This window comes from Pomacea canaliculata, linkage group LG1, assembly GCF_003073045.1.
Source record: "Pomacea canaliculata isolate SZHN2017 linkage group LG1, ASM307304v1, whole genome shotgun sequence".
Classification (NCBI taxonomy): Eukaryota; Metazoa; Mollusca; class Gastropoda; order Architaenioglossa; family Ampullariidae; genus Pomacea; species Pomacea canaliculata.
In genome coordinates, this window is record NC_037590.1 from 34,654,195 (window position 1) to 34,676,717 (window position 22,523).

At 37.6% G+C, this 22,523-nt stretch overlaps 2 protein-coding genes across 2 annotated transcripts; both read right to left on the reverse strand.

Moving 5' to 3' along the window:
- Positions 1-569: 569 nt before the first annotated feature.
- LOC112573186 lies at positions 570-4,133 on the reverse strand. Its single transcript, XM_025253318.1, has 4 exons — positions 3,987-4,133; positions 3,439-3,535; positions 2,453-2,547; positions 570-2,037 (listed from the first exon to the last, which is right to left on the reverse strand). Exons 1-4 carry the CDS (start codon positions 4,018-4,020, stop codon positions 1,940-1,942), a joined length of 324 nt encoding a protein of 107 aa, XP_025109103.1. The 5' UTR covers positions 4,021-4,133; the 3' UTR covers positions 570-1,939.
- A 4,879-nt stretch (positions 4,134-9,012) lies between these two features.
- LOC112574865 lies at positions 9,013-14,467 on the reverse strand. The gene is made up of 4 exons (XM_025256187.1): positions 14,205-14,467; positions 13,368-13,467; positions 12,693-12,799; positions 9,013-11,076 (listed from the first exon to the last, which is right to left on the reverse strand). Exons 1-4 carry the CDS (start codon positions 14,236-14,238, stop codon positions 10,967-10,969), a joined length of 351 nt encoding a protein of 116 aa, XP_025111972.1. The 5' UTR covers positions 14,239-14,467; the 3' UTR covers positions 9,013-10,966.
- Positions 14,468-22,523: the final 8,056 nt, after the last annotated feature.

Here is a 22,523-nt window from a genome sequence, read left to right on the forward strand (position 1 = left end):
CATTTCTGGCTGATCCTAGCACAAGCGGGTTGTCCACGCAAGAAGAAGAGCAGCTCATCGACCTTTCGAGTGACCAATCCCTGAAAATGGTCTTCCAAACAACACCAGTGCCAACATTCTGGATTAGCATCAACGGTGAATATCCTCTCCTTTCTGAGAAAGCAATGAAAGTTCTGCTGGCATTTTCAACTTCGTATATGTGTGAGCAAGGATTTTCAGCATTGGCAGCACTGAAGTCGAAATACAGAAATCGTGTGGACGCAGAGGCAAATAGCAGTGGGTACGAACATCGCGCACAGGTTCGCTTCTCTATGCAACAGCAAGCAGGCTCAACCTTCTCATTAATCAAAGTGAGTGTCCAATAAAATAATATTTATTAGCAGAATTTGAATTAGAATTTGCTTTAGTAAAATTTCATTAACAGTTATACTTCTTGCAGATACGAACTTTGTTCTTCCGTTGTTGATTTCCTCGACGCGGCGTTCGAGGTTAGCTAAGGCTCCCCCGCTCTTCCACCGACCTAGCTGGCTAAGGGGGTCGCGGACGTACCGGTGTTCGTCAGGGGGGTCGTCACATGTAAAAGGTTGAGAACCGCTGCCTTAGATGATATGATATATGAATTTTTTATTTTATCTATTGCTTTTTTTCATGTACAATACATGATGACATACTTAAGTTACTTTACAAGAATTTCATTTAAGATGTGTACTAATACAAAAATTTCAAGATTGAAGCAAGCATGAAAATGTAAACATATGAATGTCTGAGGGAGCATAGTCCTTGGATATACTTATATACACAAAATGCCTTTGGACAAGATATTGCTCTACCTAAAGGGAGGCTAGTCAACTAACTATAAATACTGCAGCAGTTGTCTCCCTTTGATATAAAATATTTTGAAGTTACATGTATGCTGTGGTCAGCTGCCTGAGAGAAGAACTAAAAGTCCTCAGAAGTACCCACCTTACGTATTCTGGTTGTATTTTCTCCATTCTTCTTCTCCTTCTTAGTTGCATTTATTTGATAAAAGTTTCAAATATACTTTAATAATTGTCGTTTCTGTGTTAATTAGCTTATACAAAATCTTTAAAGATAAGAACATATAATCACAGTAATCGCTCAGTATTGAATGTCATTATATTGTTTACTTAATAGTTGAAACCCTAAATATTACTGAAATGTTCACCTTGTACAGCCACCCACTGTTGACATGCATGTAACCAGCAGTGTATGATGTTGATATAGGCCAGTTAGCCTCTCAAAATAGAATAAATATTATTGTTATTATAATACCATACATTTGTGTGGTTACTATAAATACATATCAATAACAGGAACATTTAGTGATAAAAATATTATTACTTAATTCGATATGACAGCCAGTCTCATCACAGAATCATCACACACTGGCTCAGTGTTGTCAAACAAAAGAGATCGATGATTACAGGTTAAAGGTTATGTAAGCAATAAACAGCAAGTTTATTAAGACAAAATAAAGCTGAACAGAATCCTTGATGTTGTTTTCAGATTTGGAAGCACAGGGTGTGTGTGTGTATGCCGAATCAGGTGGAGCTACATTTTTTATACAGTCTTCAGAAACATTGAAAACAAACATGGTAACTCCATTGGTTTGAATTATCTTTTTGTTACAGCAATTATACTTGATGGTTTTATTGATGTAGTTTAAATGGCATTTCCATAAAATGTCAAAACTTGCCGACTTTAAAAATATGTTCAGCCGTAAATTTGTCCGCAAGACATTTTTGTGTGACAGAGATGTAATTAATAGCCGATCAGTTTAATGTCGTCTGCAAAGTTGTACATATACAGAGTGTCGATCATTGATTAACTAAGCTGAGTAATTAATGAACTTAAGTAATAAGTACAGGTATAGATTATGTCTCTGGCTGCAGACGTATGTTGATGACATCAGAGAGGGTTACAGTCCGAAGGTTCGATAAGCAGCGAACAGTGGAGCTACGAGGAAGGTAAAAAAACTGACGGACGGAGAGGTGGAACCAGAGTAGCCTGACAGATCTGGAAGTTAATCAAACAGCGATACTTTACAAATGGTTAATGTCTACTATCTATTGACTCTTACCAAACAAATGAGAAAACCTAGGTAGACAGCTCACTGAATTTAAACATTTTAAACACAATTTCCATTGTCACACGCCTAAAGATCCTTTACGGAGTATTTATTTAAAGTCACTTTATTTATAGGTACTTCGAAATTTACCTTTTAGTTACAAAACATCACATCTAAACTAACGAGTGAACAAAAACAAAGTACAAGTACAAACGTGTAAACAACTTAAAAATCCTTAAACAGGATTTCATGTTTCTAGTCGATACGTTTCTTGAAATTAAAACAAACGTTCGTATCGCTACATAATACCACTCAGGTGTAAACACACCTTAAACTAAGACATGACAGGCATCGATGACTTACCACAGTCAGCTCCATAGAGGTCCTCCATTTGTTTGATGAAAGATGCCATTTCTATGCTACAGGACGACAGACACTCCAGGTAGTTCAGCGCGACACTGAAACATAATATGTTCGTCGACGTGAGATATAGAGGTGAAAGAAAGAAAGGATTTCAGACCCTGTTGCGAAAACGTGTGATGTTATTATTTTGACAAGGTGGTTTTGCGTCCGTTCGTGCGTAAGTGTGGGGATTGAGCATATGCTTGCGCGTGCATAAGCATACATATCTTGACTTAGGTCACTGAACGTGCAATACACAGCTGAATATATATGTGAATATTAACCTGGGTGTTATTATATAGCAAAAGAAAATTCTGGAGAAGCAGATAGCCGAGTGGATAGACACTGGAGTCGAAACTGAGGGGTGTGCTGGTTTGATTCTCGAGTAGCGCAGCAAACTTCCCCTAGTCGATCCTGCTGGCTGGAATGGGTACTGTTGAATCTTAGAATGACTTACTTAGAGAGACAGTGTTTTGTGGTTCGGTTTTTGACATAATCGTAATCCAGATGCCAGTGATTCCGAGTGAGAATAGTAACCTATAATGTCGTTTGGGTTGCATTGCTTCTAGGAACAAGAGGCAAACAAAAGAATTAGTCAGAGAGCACACGGGTTTTGGAGCAGTTGATGACGAGAGCGTGTAAATAAAACACACATGTACAAAAACTGATTTGTGTGTTAAGAAGATGTTACAGATACCCGACTCCATAGAGAGTTTGGGAAGGTAAGGAAGCGAGGGAGAGGAGATGGGCACCACCTTCAAAGAGAAATGTGAGATCTCTAACACCACCACTTACCTCCCTCCTACAGTTTCTTAAATATATTAGCTCTTTTGTGCATATTCTTACTATAAAATAAACATACAATGGAAACGTATTAAAAAGACAAAACATACAGTGAATTTTTTTGATTTATCTAGTTGGTATCAGCTGAGACATTTTTAACATACGTGCATAACTGGGCGACGTTTGCTCCTACTATGTCCGAGGTGTATGTTGCTGTGCAATCCGACATGCACTCGCAGTTCGCCAAACCTATAATAAAGACTGAAAATAAAAACAATTAATAGCTTAGAAAAGATTGATTAGTATAGTAATTAAACTGGTTTACGATAGGAACTTTGATTGTGTGTGCCTAAGGAACAGGTTGATGAATTGTGTAGAACATTTCGTTAGTAATATAATTACACTGTTTTGTGCTTTTTTTCTGTATGAAAACAGCCTTCAAGTTTTCAAACCTCTAGTCTCAACACAAATGTCTTTCAAGTCTTAATCACCTTTGTTTAAAATTAATTTTTCATGAAAACGGACAACATAAAACGTACTCAAATAAATGAATAGGTATCTTCTGATAGGAAGATTCAATCCAAGTTTATTTCAACGCATTGTTCCATAAAAAATATAAAATACAATAAATGACGACAAGAAATGTCAAGAAATTATTTTTAAACATAATGACATCCTAATGACAAAACAGACAGAACCGTAAGACACTTACCAGAAAAAAAGCAGAAAAGCAATGCGTGCTTCATGTTTTACAATCAACAAGTATAGGAAAGGTGATTGATACTTTTGAACGGAGACTAAGATCACACTCCTGATAGATGTTTAAGTTGGGGTTACGGTTGTCAAGCTCGATCTTGTCCTTGCATGTACCTTGGTTATATGCCAAAGTCATCTGCGATAGTCACGCTGATTGGTTATCACGTACGGCGTGTGTTTCAGCCATTGGTTATATGGTGTCACGTGAGATAGCAACCTGTAGGTTGTCAGGAACATAATGTTTCAGAAGTCATGCAGGCATGCAAAGACTTGCATTGAGGTGAGGGTGAACTGACCATGTTTCACGCGCTGTTTCGGTTATTTGAGCTGGAGAAGGCAATGTCCTCACTTGTTTTGTTGAACCCCTTTGTTTGTGCCAGAGTCTCAGTGATTGCACTTGTGTATGACAGTGTATGAAACTCTGCATCAGAAGTGGTCTCAGCTTTTTCAAGAAATATTTACTAGAGATGGAATGTTTGAAGGTTTCTGTGCTATGCAGCAAGAAATGTTATTTACTGAGTATAGTGAAGTGACCACAGATGGCACCGACGAGGTGCTTGAGTTACAGAATCCCAGAAACTGCTTTAATGAACTCAGCTGTCTTTGAGTTCACTTACTCATCAATAACACTCTACCTCCCCTTTCATTTCCGACCACCGACCTCTTTTATTGTTTATTTCAAGAGATGTGCATTAGAACATAACCCAGGCAAATATCTTTGTTTATGTCTGTTAATACACTCTTCAGTATGCTTTTAAGGTTAGCTAGTGTTTCAAGTTCAGTGACCATGCTTCGGTTGATAGTTTATGTAACGTGACATGATATACCTGAGTGATACAAAGCAGTTTTAAAGCGGTGTCATGTGTCTGTCATGCGGCTGTTGACACCAAGGCAGCAAACTTCATTGCCAAATGGATGAATGCAGACTGTAAATGAAGAGGGACCCTGAGGCACGGTCCCAAAATCTGAAGACGTATATGAAAATGTATTAACGCTAACGGAGTTTGTACCCGAGTAATGAGTCACACGATCACACGCATACAAGGATTCAAGATTCTTTATTAATCTATCACCCTCTAAAGGGTGTTGAGATATGCAAGGCATATACATACATGTTCACACACATTTCTATCTTTATATACAGTATCTTTCTCCCACATACACACACATAATGGTCGGTTTAAAAATAAATTATTTAATATAATTGAATATTATATCAAATTATAATTCAATAAAGAAATTCACTCTGTATAGTTAAATACTTTTTCTGAACAAATAATAATGTTTAAATTAACTGAGTTAAGTACGATTATGTAAAGTGATGAAGACTGTATTTCCTCATTTGCTGAAAGGGAGGCTAGCCCACTAACGATAAATCTGAACTTACAAAATTGTATATTAGACAAATGTACAAATGTTCCAAGGATAGCTATCAGTGAACATCTTGTCCTGTTTGAATGCAGTAATAACTCTGAGACCAATGTTGTACTTGATTTACTTTTACTGCTCGCAAAAACATAATATATTCTTGCAGATTTATAAAAAGCCATGACAACTGACAAATTTAATGCATGTTTAGAAATAAAAGAAGAAAAATTTGCTAAACATTGGCTACCATGTAAACAACTTGTTAACTAGACATAAATACTGATTATCTGTATGTATATATATATACACACACACAAATGACTTTTCGATTACTTAAAACTATGTATGTCTTGATATTAGGTACATTATTATTGTTGTGCCATTAGCTTATGGCACAAAGGATCCAAGGCGCCTGCTATGATGTTTGTGCTTTATTTGTGTGAGATTTGTTTTGTAAGATTTTAGGTTGTTGGCTTGTTTAGCAGATGGATGTATTCTTAAATGATTGTTACCTTTAGAAATTAATTGCCGCAGGTGTTTTCCTTGAATAAAGTATGTAAAACAAGGATACAATTTTCTTGGACATTGGTTTATTAAGTTATGCGTTAGTGACAGTCCATAAGTACTGTTTTTCATTTTGTTTATGACTTTTGTAAACTCGGCAACACTTCTATCAGATGTTTTAGAAATTTAGAAAAGGAAAACAAAATTCAAAGAACTACAGCAAAATGTTACAAGTGAAAATTTCTAAAAACGTGTCAAGCTTGAGCTCGCGCACATAATTATACCCATCATATCTTCTTTTTCTAGGAAATGAAAGAGTATCACAGTACTTCTTGAATGTATGAGATATTGTTTATATTAATAATATTAACATTATCTACTTACCACAAGAAACGCCATAAGCCTTCATTTCCTCCAGAAAAAGGTAACCAGTAGTTACACTGATCAACACTGAAATTATTAGTGACTTAAAAAAGTCATTATCTGTAGTATCTTGGTGTGCTGAACACAAATATGACTATGAAATGTTTTATTGGGTCTCGTTTTGAATATATTTGATATTGTTTATTTCCTATGTTTCGCCGTGTAAATGTATCCAGTAAGACTATAACAACAACCTATATAAACCTAGAATGACGTAATACTGCAACAACTTCCATAATGCTATCATGCACACATCATCCAGACGAATTAAGAGAGTTCTGGAATTACATGGTGATGTAGCAGTTCTCGCGGCAATCGCTGTTTGTGAGGCTTGATTAGAAGGTTGCAAATAAATGTTGAGAGACTGTTAAAGATTTACACAGAAATCGTTAAAGAATAATTTATCACCAGACTATGATATATTGAACCAAATTAAGCAGTATCTTACAATGACAGCACACTATGAGCTTCAGAAGATCAGTTTTATTCGCCATACTCTGTCCATCTCAGTCACTAAAATTCTCATCTGCTTACATGTTCTGTCTAAACTAGACTACGGCAACTCTCTTCTTGCTGGCTGTCCACAGTACCTCATTGACAAGTTTCAGAAAGTCCAGAACTCAGCTGCTCGTCTCTATTTCCGGATTCTGAACATGCTACACCACTTCTTCACTCTTTTCATTGGCTACCAGTTAAAGCTAGAATTTTCTACAATCCCTCAAGTCTATGTGTATTAATGTGAAGGAGAAACGACCACATTTCGCTGTTTCGGTCATGTGAGCTGAAGAAGGCAATGTCCTCACTTGTTTTGTTGCACCTTTGTTCGTGCCCCGCGTCTCAGTGATTGCACTTGTGTATGAGAGTGTGTGAAACTCTGCATCAATACAATACAATACATCTTTATTGTCTATGTCTGGATACAACAGAGATAGAAATTTGTCTTTGTTGCTGGGAGCTCCTACAGCCAACTGCGAAAATTTACATAATAATAAATTTCACATGACACAATTGTCAGATGCACTTCCTCTTACTCTCTTACACACACATACATTCAGACTATAGGTACATTTGGGAGATCTGTTTAAGAGTGCTATTGCGGTCGGTAAAAATGACTTGGCAAAGGCACTCTTCTTGGCGACCACTTGCTTCCATCTACGGCCGGAGGGTAGCAGTTGAAAATGGCGATGTAGTGGGTGAGAAGGGTCTGTAATGAGACGTTTAGGGTTGCACAGGGGCCTTGATCCCCCTCCCCATCCGCGAGCACACACCCACCGACAGGCCAGCACAGTACGGGAAGCACACCACGGACAGCAGCACAGTCGCCGACACGAGACACTAGGCATTAATAAAGGGTGTCAGATGACAAGTTGAGAAATCGTCTTCCTCAACTCGTCTGACAAAATAGCGTGCGAAAACCTATGCAGCAAAACAGTGGAAATCTTCACACTTCAATACCCGCCTCCTACCTACGGTACCTACCACACAATCATTTACACACGCACTAAAATCAAACATCTATTTCACGAGCATCACTTGTAGCCTTAGGTCACTTAACGCTAGTCCATCTTCTAAACAATGTCAGCCGATTGCTCGATCCATGCGTATTCTTTGAATGTTTTTATGACTTCTCAACGCTGTTGTTCATCCGTCCGTGCTGCTCATCGTTCGTTCTCGTCTTAAGCGCGAGCGCATGTTCCTTCATGGGCGTTATATATCGTGCGCTATATAAATCACGCGTTTATTAACTGTTAATATTATTATAGGTGTACAGGATGCAATTTTTTTCTAATGAATTGGTAAGTAGGCGTGGCTACGTGAACGCAATTAGAGTACTGACTTCTGAACCGAGGAGCGTGGTAATTCGATACCCGTGTGGCGCAGTTGGTTGGAAAACCAGCGGGTTGGAAAAAGTACATGTATAAGGCAGCGAGAGAGAAGATATAAATCCGAAAAATACCCTTATTCTGTTTTCGAGTTGCACACCTAAAATAATCACCATGCACAAAAAAGAGACATGTCGGGATTGTGCAATAATAGATTGAGGTGGTGAAGGTATCAGCTATGGAGAGACATGCGGTTGTATTAGTTGTATTATGTGTCAGTGGGATCTCATGCCTTTGAACTATTTCTGTGCATGGTGAAGGAGGGAGGGAGACGAAACATTTTACATGTCAGGAATGTTCTTTGTCTCCTGTTGGAAAGGTTTTACATGAATTATATTACTCGAGTTGTATTACACTTTTGATAGCTTTGTACATTTGCTTCATAATATTTTGTTAAAGTTTATCGTAGTTCTGATTCTGACTTTTAACGAACTGCTAAATTTAAAATATCTGTAATCAACTCCTACTGGCACAGCATAAAAGGAAAGACATTTAATTTCTGAGCTCTTGTACCTGACACTTCACTTCAGGTAAATGCACACACTAAACACTAATAAGAAGTTTGCATTCACCTGCAGCATACACTCGCGTCAACCTTTCTTTCCCACCTACACACATATATACTTGTACAAATCATTGGATATTATATCAGCTGAAGCATGACACTGTGTCACGAGACTAAGAGCGTTGGTGTCGTACTTCTGACTCATACACGTTATTTTAGAACGTTAGGTCAGTGCGACACAAGTCCCAACGGATATATTTTATACTTTCACTTTAAATCTATCGATATTAGGCTGGAAGTTGTAGAAAATTTCAAAGTTTTATTTGATATATGTGACGGGATGAGCTGTTATTAGACAAGTGTTCAGTATAAAGTAAGGGTTAAGGCAAAGGTTCAATAAAGAAGTGGGGGTAAGTATGCTGCTCCTGTCCCGTAGTGACATAATCACTTCTGTATTGTTGCCGACATAAAATACAGCATTAAATCATTTCTTTCTAAGTGAGAATACAGATGGATGAAACCGCAAAGCAAAGAAAATGTCGTGTAGAAAAGAAGAGGCAAAAGCATCAGGAGAAATTATAGTTGGAGACTGAAGAGGAGAGGCGTTTGAGATTGGAAGAGCACCATGATAAAAAAAAAAAAAAACAAACTAAAAACTTAAAATTAAAATAGGCTAAAACATTTTTTAAAACACATTTTCATTAGGAACACACTAAAAGATTAAAATAATCTTTATGTTCAGCTCTGGAGTTTCTTAAGTACATGTAACGGTGTGAGTGGCACTCCCACAAGCTATTAAAAATCTACTCATTATTGGGGGAACAAGTGAATAGAGGCAGTGAGTAACAGGTTTCACCACTCTGGCCTTCACCTTAGATGTTATGATATATGAATTTGTTATTTTATCTGTTGCTTTTTTCATGTACAATACATGATGACATACTTTAGTTACTTTACAAGAATTTCATTTAAGATGTGTACTAATACAAAAGTTTCAAGATTGAAGCAAGCACGAAAATGCAAACATATAATAACTAGTCACAGCCACTTCAAATGTGCCATAGATTTTTTTATATACGGCAAGAATTTTTTTATTTCAAGGTCTAATTATAGTACACTTACTTACTTTCATCGGTATCTGCAGATGACTCAGCGAGACGTTTAAAAACAAATGGTTTATTATTCGATGAAGAAATTTACTTTGATCAACTGAATATCTTTCTGGACAAATTATAATATGTGGAATGTCTGAGGGTGCATAGTCCTTGGTTATACTTTTATACACTTTTATTTCGACAAGATACTACGCTATCTAAAGGGAGGCTAGTCCACTAACTATAAACACTGCAGCAGTTGTCTCCCTTTGATACAAAATATTGAAGTTTTGCTGTGGCCAGCTCCTGACAGAATAACTTAAAGTCCCTAGAAGTAACCATTTACATACTCTAGTTGTATTTCTTTCCATTCTTCTTCTCCTTCTTAGTTGCATTTATTTTACAAAGTTTTTAAATATATTTTAATAATTGTTGTTTCTGTGTTAATTAGGTTATACAAAATCTTTAAAGATAAGATTATCAGTTATAGCACATTAACAAATATTCCGTTGTTCCATAAGCAAAGCCAGACTTTCAGAAAATGTAACTTTTCTTATGTGTGCACTCTCAACCAAAAATGATCTCTATTGTTATAAAATATTTCACAATCTAACATCGCTATGTCAAAAATGTCAACTCTCTGTTCTCAGTTTTTTTCAAGACGGACTGATCAGTTAGAACAGTGGACAATATTAAAAAAAAAAAAAAAAAAAAAAAACAAGAAAAAAGAAAGAAAAAGAAAACGAAATTTTTGGCTTTCCAAAAGCTTTCCGGATTGATTATTTTCTGGAATTCATCAGATGTGAGCTAGTTACAATTTTTAAGTAGACAGTATCTCTAATCTGAAGAATATATCACTCCCGGTCATTAAGGTAAATGCTATTCTCAACTCGTACATAGCGTTTAGAAAGATCTTCTGAATGTATCATATTATTCTTCTGGTGTAGGGGATATATGCCACAAAATTTGTCATCTGTCAGTGGTTAGAAGTTTTCACAAAGCATTATACTTTGAATCTGAAGAAAATCAGCCATTTTCTCAAGTAGAGAATTAAAAGGTCAAGAACGCTATGAAAATCGTTCTAAATCTAAAATACAATTTTTTATATTTCGATGGGTTTGAACAGTCACAAACTAATCTATTGTTTCCTTATACAGGGTCAGAGGTTGAAGGTCCTGTAAGCAGTGAGCAGCATGACGCCAGACACAGTGAGCAGACTGCCGGATAAGGCCCTTGATCCTGATCGTGTTCCTTGATGGATGCTCAGATCTTTAAGTAAATCAAACAAAATGAACATTTATGAAAATGTTACAGACATTGTTTGGACAGTTTGCTGTTTATGAATCAATCAACTGGTATAAGTAGAATAAATGATTGTCATTAGGTAATATTTTGATTTTGTTTACGGCTTTATCAAGTTTAGCATATCAAAACATTTGTAATGCGTTTCCTCGAAAATAAGACCTAAGCCCTAAAATTATTTTTCGGGATGCTGTAATATGACCTACAACAAATATTTCTGGTCACGATTGTCAGCCAGACGGTTGGATTTTGTTTGTGCGTTGAAACTCACGACGGAGTATTGAGTTATTTAGTAGCGATATTAATATTTAAATAAATAACCTTTTGATGTATTACGATATTTCAGAAGATGACATACATGTATTAGAATAAATGTAGATTTGTATACATAAAATATAAGACATTTCTGGAAAATAAGCCCTTATCCGTCTTTTGAAACAAAAAATTAATATAGACTCGATCGTATTTCCGTGAAAACATTGTTTAACGGATTTTAACTTAGAGACTGCAAAGAAATGAACTAAAGAACTAAAGCAATAAATTACTAGCGAAACTTTCAGAAAAGTCCTCTCACACACAAACAAATAAACAAGCACACACACACACACACATACACTGTAACCAACCATACTGTGCTTAGGCTTTACATACATACACTATTTTACTGGTGAAGGCTTTGAATGGTTAGTTTGAACGACTTCACCACAGTACAGTGGAGGCAAGGAATGTGTTGATTATAAAATATAGGTTGATTATAAAATATTCTACCTACCCATTTAGCAGAAGGTAGTGGTTCTACCTCATCAGTTATTGTAATAGTGGGCAGAAGGATGGTCTACAGTGCGGCTTCTTTTCATCATGCCGGGGAGACGGCAAAGGAGTACAAGTTTCCTACCCCTGTGGTTGCTCTGTGACCTTTCTCCTTTTATGTGTAACTTAACTAGCTCTTTAAAAAAACTGAAGGTGCGAGGTGTTGCCAGTGACCTCCTCGCGGCTTTGACAAATCATTCTAGCAAGTGTGTGAGCGAGTGTGGCAAGCCTTGGTACCTGGAATGTTCGGTGCGAGAAAACGTATGTGTAACGAGAAGATGCTGGATATTTCTAGATAACTTTTGTACAGTGTATACACGCCCTGAGTGAGAGTGAGTGTTAGGAGAGTCACAGTCACATGATGTAGATTCGAGACAGTAGAGAGTTGGGGTAGCTATTGTGGGCGTGTGTCGCCGACAACTTAGTTGTTGTGTCAGGCGTGAGTCGCCGTTAGTCAGCGTGTGTCGCTGTTGAAGTAGCAGGAGTAGTTACTAGTGTCAGCATCTGCCTCTGATTGTGTATCCAGAGTGTCACTGATTTGCCAGCGTGTATAACTCGTGCACATTGTTGTACAAACTGTAAATAAAGTTCTTCCTTCGAAATATCTTTGAAATATCTGATTCATGTTTTTAGAGAGGTTGGCCCCGTAGATTGAGGACCCGAAACAAGTCATCGCTTCGTCGCTCAATTCATTACGGACATTAAACACATCTTCCACATTAAACACATTTTCACACACCCTATATTACGACATAACAGATAAAGACACTTACCACAGGAAAAGCCATACTTCTTCAGTTCTTGCTCTACCTGTGAGTAGTATGGCGAGAGGTCTACATTGCAGGAGGCTTGCAGACAGTACAGAAGACTCTGCGTAATGCTGAAATAAAATAAATTTCGAGTTATATTTTGTCTGATTTTCTACAAGCTAGAGCACTTTGCTCAATTACGTTTCTTGAACGCTTTCAATGGTACAAAAAAAAATCATTATAGATGAAGAAAATAAATGAATAATTTTATAGCTAGTATGCACGTTTAATTCTTTTCTCAAGTACTGCTTATTTTTCAGAACGATGCAACGAATGCATAAAAAAAAGAAAATAAAGGAAAATAATAGAGCACACGTTTTCTTGTCGTGATGGGAAACCTTTAAAATACTCCATCGCACTCTCTAACCCACCCACCCTCACACACAGAGACAATTGTACAGCATGATTATTATCAACAGATTTCTTTTATACACTGTATTCATTTCCCCATTTGGTTATAAATAGAAATGGTGAGCTGCCGAGTAATGAGGCCGTTTTAGTGTAAAGATAAAGCAGAAAATAAGTGAATATACGTAAACATATGCAGAAAAAATGCGAGTCAAAAGTTTATTGAGAACACACAGTTAAATGCTCTCTTTTTGTGCTTATATTCGTGTACTAAACCAGTTTGTAACATACGGGCAGGCTTGGGCGGCACTTTTCGCATTTGTCAAGGCAGCATAAAAACTGTCCATGCAAGAAGTTTTGCAGTCGCAGTTAACACGGTTTGTGAAGAAAGCTGCAACAACAGGTTTTAAAACTGATTTGCATTGATATTTAAAGTTATTGTCTACCCACGAAGAGTACAAAATAAAGAAAACTTTTTAGAATTGAAAATTAGAAAATTTGACTTCACACCCACAAACATACACAGACAAACACTCATGAACACTCTCAAACATACACTTGTACAAACTTGAACGTTACCACCGCGCGCGCGTGCGTGCGTGTGTTTGAGAGAGAGAGAGGGCGCATGAGTTTGTTTACGTTCTAAAAATTCTTTTGTGTTAAATAGTTCTAAATGTTGTGCAAAGTCTTCCTCCTCACCGAGGCAGATGTATGTACATTGGAAAGAGCGAAGAATTCTTTAGAAAGTGATATAGACTATTTTTTTTTTATTATAAATAATTTAATGAACACTTTTTAGATATCATTCTATAGCAAGTAACAAAATGTCTAAGAAAATAAATTTCAAACTTTGCCCTATTAAAGTAGACAAATGTCTGAAATCTGTAAATAATTACAAATAAATAAATCATAATAAATATGTTAACAAAGAAATAAATCAATTAAAAAAAATACTGATGTAAATTAGTGAGCGCATCAGTTCAATGTTTTCAGTAAGGCATTGGCAAGGTCTTTTCTTGTGTCAGTTTTGACCAAACGGGGTAACGTTTTGACTTGAATTAAGTTTTGCTGTTATGCTTGATTCTTCTACAGAAATATATCGCTTGAAACAAATAATGAAACACTTACCAGCGAAAAGGCAAAGTGTCAACAAGTACTTCATGATTAACAAACCACTTGGAAAGAGTTTGGAGCGTTGTAGCAAAAGCGATTTTTAGTTGAAACCTAGGGAATGCCTAAAACTGTTCTGAGAATGACACCTCGACCTATCTGACTTTTTTCATCTATATATAGAGCACTTACACGAAGACAGCTTGGAAGGTGAAAACGATTGGTTCTCATACTTTTGCAGTTGTGTCCCAACCAGCCAGTCAGTCTTCCAAAACTAAAGAGATACACGAGTTTTCCAGGAGCGGCTGCATATCACGTGATATTCAAATAAATGACACACCTGTGCTCTGCACCTGAAAAGCGGAGTTAAGCATGTAGGTAGGCGGCAAAGGAGGTACATAACAAAAAAATTAACTAAGCAAAACTACCAAAAAAAAAAAGGAGTTGCATACTGAATATAGTATGTTAAGTGAGTTTAGCCGTTGATAGTCGATGGAAATGCAGTGAAAAGAGTGGGTTTGATCGCATTGTTGAGTAGGAGACAGCAGCTTCCATAGCTAAGTGGAGGAGCCTACTATGCACTGAATGAATTTAATCTTTTAGATTGCTGTATATATACATAGTATATTTGAACAATTGTGCATTTATTTAGCTACTTATCCTAAGGGATCTGAACTACTGTTACGAAGGCAAAACTATTGCCCTATATTTTTTCATTTTTCCCAGGTTTCAAAAACTGTCTAGGTCAACTTGAACTGAAAAGCAAAGAGTTCTGTCGTACTTGAAAATTAGCTTCTTTTCCCTTCCTCCAAAGCGCACTGTTGAACCAGTTCCCAAGAAAAGAGCGACTGGTAGAGCCCCATACACCTGTGCATCAACAATTCCAGGTATGAAAGTGGAGGCGTAGCTCCCAAATATGGGGAGGTAGATTATAGTAGACTGTTTGAAGAACCATACAATCTTTTAACCCCCCTCCCAATTCTACCCCCCTGCAGCCTTCAGGGTGCTTTCGGTAATGATGGGCGGGAAGCAACGTGCAGAACGAGCAAAAGGTGTAGAGTTTTATATGGACTTTAATGTATCTAGGAACTGCTGGTAACGCCCCCTTTATTATTCCACACAAAACTGATGTGGACAAAAGGGGTTGCAAGGGGAACCTTTTTTTTTATCCTGAACTCACACTTGTCTTCACTTGTGTTACATGTATTTTGCCCCTTGTAACGAAACATTCGCATTCTCATACTAAGACCGTTTAGTAGAGGGTGTCCAAGCTAATTCTCGTCAAGGGATGAATAAATGAGTGCGTGTATTGAAATATTTGAGATTGTAATAAAGTTTTATTTTATTTCTTTTAATAAGTTCATTACATACACAAATATTAGAGATGAACCCGCAATTTCCTATATTCGTGAAGCACTGTTACCCAAGCAGGTTGCAGCTAAGATCCATGTGTTCCGGGTAGACCTGCCCAAGTTCTTTAGCAGCTGGTAATTTATCAGAGATGGTTCCTTGCGATAATTTTTCCGAACATGTCAAAAATTAGTCAGTCGACATTTTGACATAATAAAGTTGTCTTTTCTTCACTATCTAAGATAAATTTACCATAGCAAAGTGTTAGGCTTAGGATTCAATGGATAAATTGCCGATGGGCTCTGATAAATTAAACTGGATACTCGTTTGTCGATAGTAATCACTGTAGTTTTTTTGTTGGAAATTGGAGATTTACAACAACCACCTATTTCCATATAGTTGCAAATAACCACCTCTCGTCTTTGCACCACCCAAGTTTGGGGTTTCTCAGTTTAGGGAGGATCAAATACAACTGAATAAGAGCTTACCTCCGGCGTCCACAAGCTATGTCCTAGACACACAGAACTATGTACAGCTTACTGCTCTAGCCATTATGCTATGGAACCCTTTATATTTTACTACATCGTTGTCTGCGCTGTACTAGTGAAAATTGTGATTAATACCATTGCAGGTTAAAGACATTGTTTTCAGTTCTGTAAGGCATTATATAAGCTAGTAGCTGATATAAATGAATGTGCACGTGCGCCGGAAAAAGTTGGAGGAAAACCTCTGCAGTAACATGACACATTCAGGGTAATAATCACGATGAATACTTTAATTACTGTCTGGTAAATTATCTACACTGCCAATATTCCACAAAACGATTTGTGTTACTACTTATTTAATTTAATGTCACACTTCTCCGAAAACTCTCTAACCCATTGATCTGAAAAAGGTCAGCAATGGAGCAACGTGTTAGTCCCTAACACAGTTTATTAAAGGTCTAGTGGTATACAGGCTTTTTCTGAGAATAGCAAATGTAGCGCACAAATCTTAACATGACACTGGTTAGCCATCAAACTGACGACATGGGTAACCTCTTTAAACCTAGAATGGCGATCGCATATCCTTAACCTGTTATTTTTTTTGGCAGCAATTGTCTACAAAGGTTATCGTCCTACCCCGAAGACATAATCATTCAACCCAGATTAGTCCACTTCTCCGACCGATTTGTATTTACTGCCACCAATTATTTCTCTACCACTGACTAGTCAGGACACTACGAAGCCTTGCTCGATGGCCCCGTCATCCAGAAATCTTTACCAGGCCTAGCTTAGACCTCAGGATCTTAATATGTAGAAATGTGTTCATCGTCAATGAATTGAAGCACAACACAAGAAAATGTGTATTTGTGGCGACACACTTTTATGGACCACCAGACATCAAACTCCCATCATGCTACCCCGGAGCTCACCCAGCGGCAAGCCACTAGAAAGGCGGCAAAATCAGATAAAAGCTGTCTGTGTGAAGCCGGGTATGAAAACAGGGTGAGTCATCTAATGGGTAGAGAGGGTTGGCTCCTGATGTCAGCTGCAGCAGGTGTGTAAAGCTTCGATTTTTGTTGGGGCTCTGGTTGGCCAGAAAGGGTTAATATTGAGTGCATCTGTACACCCGACTGAATAGCAGATGAATGGAATAGTTTCTGGAAACCGACTTTCGTTTTCGTTTTCCTCACTGCTGAGGTTAAATGGCGTTAGTGTACACTGATGATCCTAGATTAGGGATAAAACAGATGAAATGCATCTGAACTATGTTTTTTACAAGAAAAATAGTTTTGATAGGTATAGCTGGTAGTCACTGCTTGTGAGAACAATCAACAACTATTGACAGTTACGGACATGTGACTTTTAAATTGAGGAACAATGAGCTTTCCTGGAAAACTGACATCGATTAAAATCTCTTTCTGCTTTTGGGAAAACCTCGTACAATACAAATTGACGGTTATTCCAATACAAACTAATGTCTACTGGTAGATATCTGTATTTGAAAACGATTTACATTAAACCAAATGTATTTAAAACTGTTCATCACTTCGATCATGAAGATCTGTGCTTTGCCGTTGCCATTGACCATAACTTTGCTCTTTTCAGTGCTGGTCTCCATACCATATGCCTTTAAACTGTCTGTCAGTCTGTTGGTGAGGTCTTGCAGTTCTTTGTTAGTACCTGCTAACAAATCTGTGTCGTCTGCAGAATGTAGGTTGCAGATCGGCCTTGCGCCAATGGGAATGGAAGTATGATGGTCGTAGAGAGCTTCGAGCAGAATGTTCTACAAGAAGATATTAAACAGCACCGTAGATAGGGGACATCCTTGACGCAACCCTACTGTAGTTCGAATGTAAGCTCCTATTTACTTATTCAAAAGTACTTGTTGAGATATTATTAAGCGTTCTGTGAGTTGAATAAGACCTTCGATTTAGCATGACTTTGCTTGGGTGGCTGATCAGGTTTGTGGTTCTGTAGTTCTGGCACTGTTTGCTTTTTCCGTTTTTAGGGAATGGTATGACTATTTTCTTGAAGTTTTAATCTTTTGTAGAGTAAAATATATCTTGTGTTGTGCTACCTGTCGTACTTATTTCAGTTCCACAATTAAAACTGGCTAAGGTAAGGTGTCATTCTCTGCACCACGAGTGAGCAGGTGAGTGTTGCGTGCGACCAGTTACCGCCGCGGCGCAGTCAGGACGTGGACTAGGTGCAGTTGTCAGATGTGTTGTTGGACCCCACCACTGGCCCCAAAAGAGGGCGTTAGCAGGTTGATGGTGGAGAAGTGAAGGGTCGCCTCCCTTCCTCGGGAATGACACTCCCCAACCCAACTCTGCATTTTCCTTTTGGTTGCTTCTTTCATTCGCAACTTATTTTGTTGGGCTAGGGTAGACTCACTCTTTTCAAAGCCTAAAATCAGTTTAAAGGTCAAGAAAGGTGCTGATTATCAGTTGATCTGTCAAAGCTGGTTAATAATAGGAAGGAGTGGGTCAGGCCAGTAGAAGCTCAAAATAAGCATTCAGGTTGCACCTGATTTGACGTTAAGCCACAGCCTTGCGTACTGTATTTTTTAACTTGTACCTTGCCTGTTAATATATCAACCACTTTATTAACATATTCATGCCTTTTCAATCCGTATCAAATTTATAAGCACTGTATACCTTAACATCTATTAAAGGAGAAGTAAATGCGTTGTTTTACAACTTTAGTCAACTAATGGTATTTTAAGGCTTTTCAATCCTGTGTATCAGACTCTGTATGATGATATAGTATAAGATGGCGTTTAATGTTGTAGACTCTGTCTCTATTTTTTTTTTACCTATAGCCAATTATCATATGCTTCCACATTTCCAGCGGCTGCAAGCTTGTGAATTTTTCAACCTGATCTAAATTTAAATACTTACTGTCCTCGAGTGATAATTTTCAGGTTTGGAGGAAAGGGATGCAAGAAGAATTAATATCATTAACTTTACTTTGTATTTAGAGACTTTGCTTTTTTCCATGCCTATTTTAAGCGAGAGCAGATCCAATTCCTCTCCCTCGCTGCTTTACCTTTCCCAAACCTGAATGAGTCAGTACCCATTCTCGCCAGCTGGTCGACGGGGGGGGCTTTTATGCGCTCCCACGGATACCAAACCGGATTGCAATGTCATGCAAACAGCAATCTAATCACTCAGCTATATCCGCTTCCACAATGTGACAAGTTATCACCCAATGTCATAGTTCATGACCTTGCATCCGTCGATGGACCCTATAGAGTGAGGAGCTGAGCAAACCCTGAACAGCAGCTGCTGCCCGCAGGAGGTTAACACTCGATACGGAAAAAACATGAAGGAAACCTGGATCGAGGACAGATGTGATATCGATGCAGCTTATACATGGGCGACAGACTTAAGACTGCTGTCTCCTGAAGACTTTTGCAAACGAGGTTCAGGAGGTGTTCATCGAAGACTGCGCTGTCGCCTGCTCTTGGATAACAAGTGTCCTTGACCGGTGAAACGCAGTACTGCAATGACCTTTACAATTTCCCGACATACAAGAACATCCTCGAAAAGAGCCAAAGCAACAAAACCCGACAAACTGCGAGTCCTACGGAAAGAGGTCGAATAAGCCATTCGGAACATGAGTAGAGGAAAGTCTTCGGGGATGGACAACGTGTCAGGGAAGAAGTTCGAAGGTGTCAGGAAAGAGATAGTGAAGTCTCTTACCATGCTGTGTCGGAAGATGTACGCACTCAATGTGATATTTATAAATTGGAAAAACTTGATTTTGCTTTTCAACACAGACAATCACCATACAAGACACACACAGAACATACAAACAGTCAATTCAGCGATAAAAACTTTAAAAGAAGAAGAAAGAGAAGAATAAATAACCACACAAAACGAAATACATGGAAACGGGAATTTTGACCCAACCAGATTTAATAGATTTAAGCTAAAGAGCATTATTTCTGTGTCATTCGTACACAGAATGTCTCAGATAATTTAAAATCTTCAGCTTGTCCCTATTGTGATATACGGTTGCTAAATAAGAATGATTCAAATTCATTTTAAAAATGCTGCTTTAAAGGTATTGGCTTTATGTTTTAATTTCAGTCATGCATGTACTACAGTCCGTCTCACCAGCCTGAACAACCTCTCATCAAATCTCTGCTTGCGACAGGGCAGGTCTGCAAATGTTACAGTGTGTATAGGTGGTCTGTTTAGGCATCCACACTTGGGTTGGTCTCGCAATGACTTTTCTTCTTCAAGACAAATATTCAACCATATTCCCAGTACGAGGTGGTAGACGACGCTTGCTGTCTCTGTCAGTTGCAGGAATTGGGGTCCCGATTTCTGCAATCGCCACCTTTTGTCGTTTCGTGTCGTTGCCGTGCCATTCATTGTCTTTCGTGTCATGTCGTTGTCGTTTCGCTTTCATTGTCATGTCGTTGTCTGTCATCGTCCACTTCGTGGTAGTCTACTGAGTTCATCGATCACGACTTTTCCAGGTATACCGTGAATGAATGAATTACATAGTGTAATAATGCCTGCACATAAAAACTGTAACTTTTCCACTAACAAACCCCAAGTAAAGCTCTGTATCAATACACATTATGTTCATAATACGCAGTCTTGAATCAACTATTTATGTAAGGAAATAAACCTTATAAAGATCACACTGCTAATTATATAACCCTACTTTAAAAATGTTCTATGGCAAGGTGAAATAATCTATGAACAGTTATACATCAACTTGAAAATTAAAAAACAACATAAACCAAACAATGTATACAAGAAGTTCCAATTATGGAATTATTCGCTGAACAAATTAAATAGATAATAAAGTGCACGCTTTTGCCTAAGAGAAAAAAATTCAGCTCTGTTTTATATTTGATTCCTCTATATATCTTCGATAGTACGGTGTTATTCTTTTACCTATTTGTATTGTTTCCTGTCCCTCGTATGCCTTCCCTGTTTCGTTCTTGTTCGCTAGAGCTGCTCCTAGAAGTTGTGGTATTCGCTTTACAAATTTCATTTATCCATTATTATTAACACAGAAATGCTAAAAAAACAAATAACCTGAAGATAAATACTTATAAAATGTTTTTGTCACATTTGATAAACACCAATATGTACAGCTACAGCAAGTTCGTTGTGCCATACAGGAAAGACTTGATGTTGAAGTCCTAGTAAACATGAGCGGCATAAGTACCAGGATGCTCATACCAACACTGGTTATGCTTACATACAAATTCACTCGTGAGTCATCAAATGTAGAGAAGAATAAGAAAAAACATTGAAGATATAATGCAGTACATTCAGTAATGGCAAGTTTTTTCTTCTGAAGATAAGAATAGTTATTTTAAACTATTTTCGGATTTGTTATTGACATTATGTTCAAATGTCAATGTTAAGTGTGCATAAATTTAGCTACATTCTAGAAAAGCCATTTGTTAAATAGCATACATGGAACTAAATAGAACAACCCATCAACAAAGTGTGATAGACTATTACATATGAAATATGCTAGCACGAGAAGCGATGTGAGGCAATATGTTACAGAAATAATTAACAGCCCCCCCCTGTCACTTTTTCTCACACAGACTAGAGATCACATGCTGAGATTCTGTAAACATCAGCAGCACGACCACACACAGTGAGGGACTGAGGACACGACCTTGAGCGGCAGTTTATCTTGTAGAAAAAAAACAATACAGCAGCAACATACAGTAACAAAATAAAAATGTACAAAATGAAACAGTAACAAAAATAAAAATGTAACAAATTGTAACAGTAACAAATTAATAATTACATTATTACAGAAAATTTATCTACTTGCTTAAAGAATATTTGTATATTTAATGATATTATTCAATATATTATCTTTTGTAGATTTTTAACGAAAAAATTTTTTAGGATACAGGATTACACTTAAGCACTTTTGTCCCAACACCAGTAGACATGAATAGTGGTAAGCTTAATTCTGTACAGGGTCAGTTGACATAACAATTGCTGTAATGATGTATATAGGTATAGTGACATTATATTGTCAATTGTCTACAAACCCTATTCTAGTAGAAGCGCGTCGTTGCCGGTTCACACGTGGTTGACTTCGTTCAGCTGGGAGGCTAAAGATTTGCATGTACTACCTGGTCTTATTCAATTAACAGTTTGCTGTGGATCGATGACCCCCCCCCGTTGGGGGGAAATAATGAGTTACTTGCTGTTAAAATGCGCTGATTCAGAGCTTGCATTTGCCTTCACTTTCCATGCTCTGGTGACTGTTTAGGCTAATAGATGTCAGGGCCCGCTAACAGTCACTTAGCACGGAATCCAAATATCCTCGGCCTTTTGCCGTTTAACCCTGTTCTTCATACCTATGTAGGGAATATTGTCTAGCCACTTGCAGGTGATGTTTAGCAGGACCAGAAAAAAACAAAAAACGTTTTATCCATTACCTGGGAAATTTTTTTAAATTTTTCTGGGGGGTTCCCTTTTGTTTTTAAGCTTGCATCCCCCGG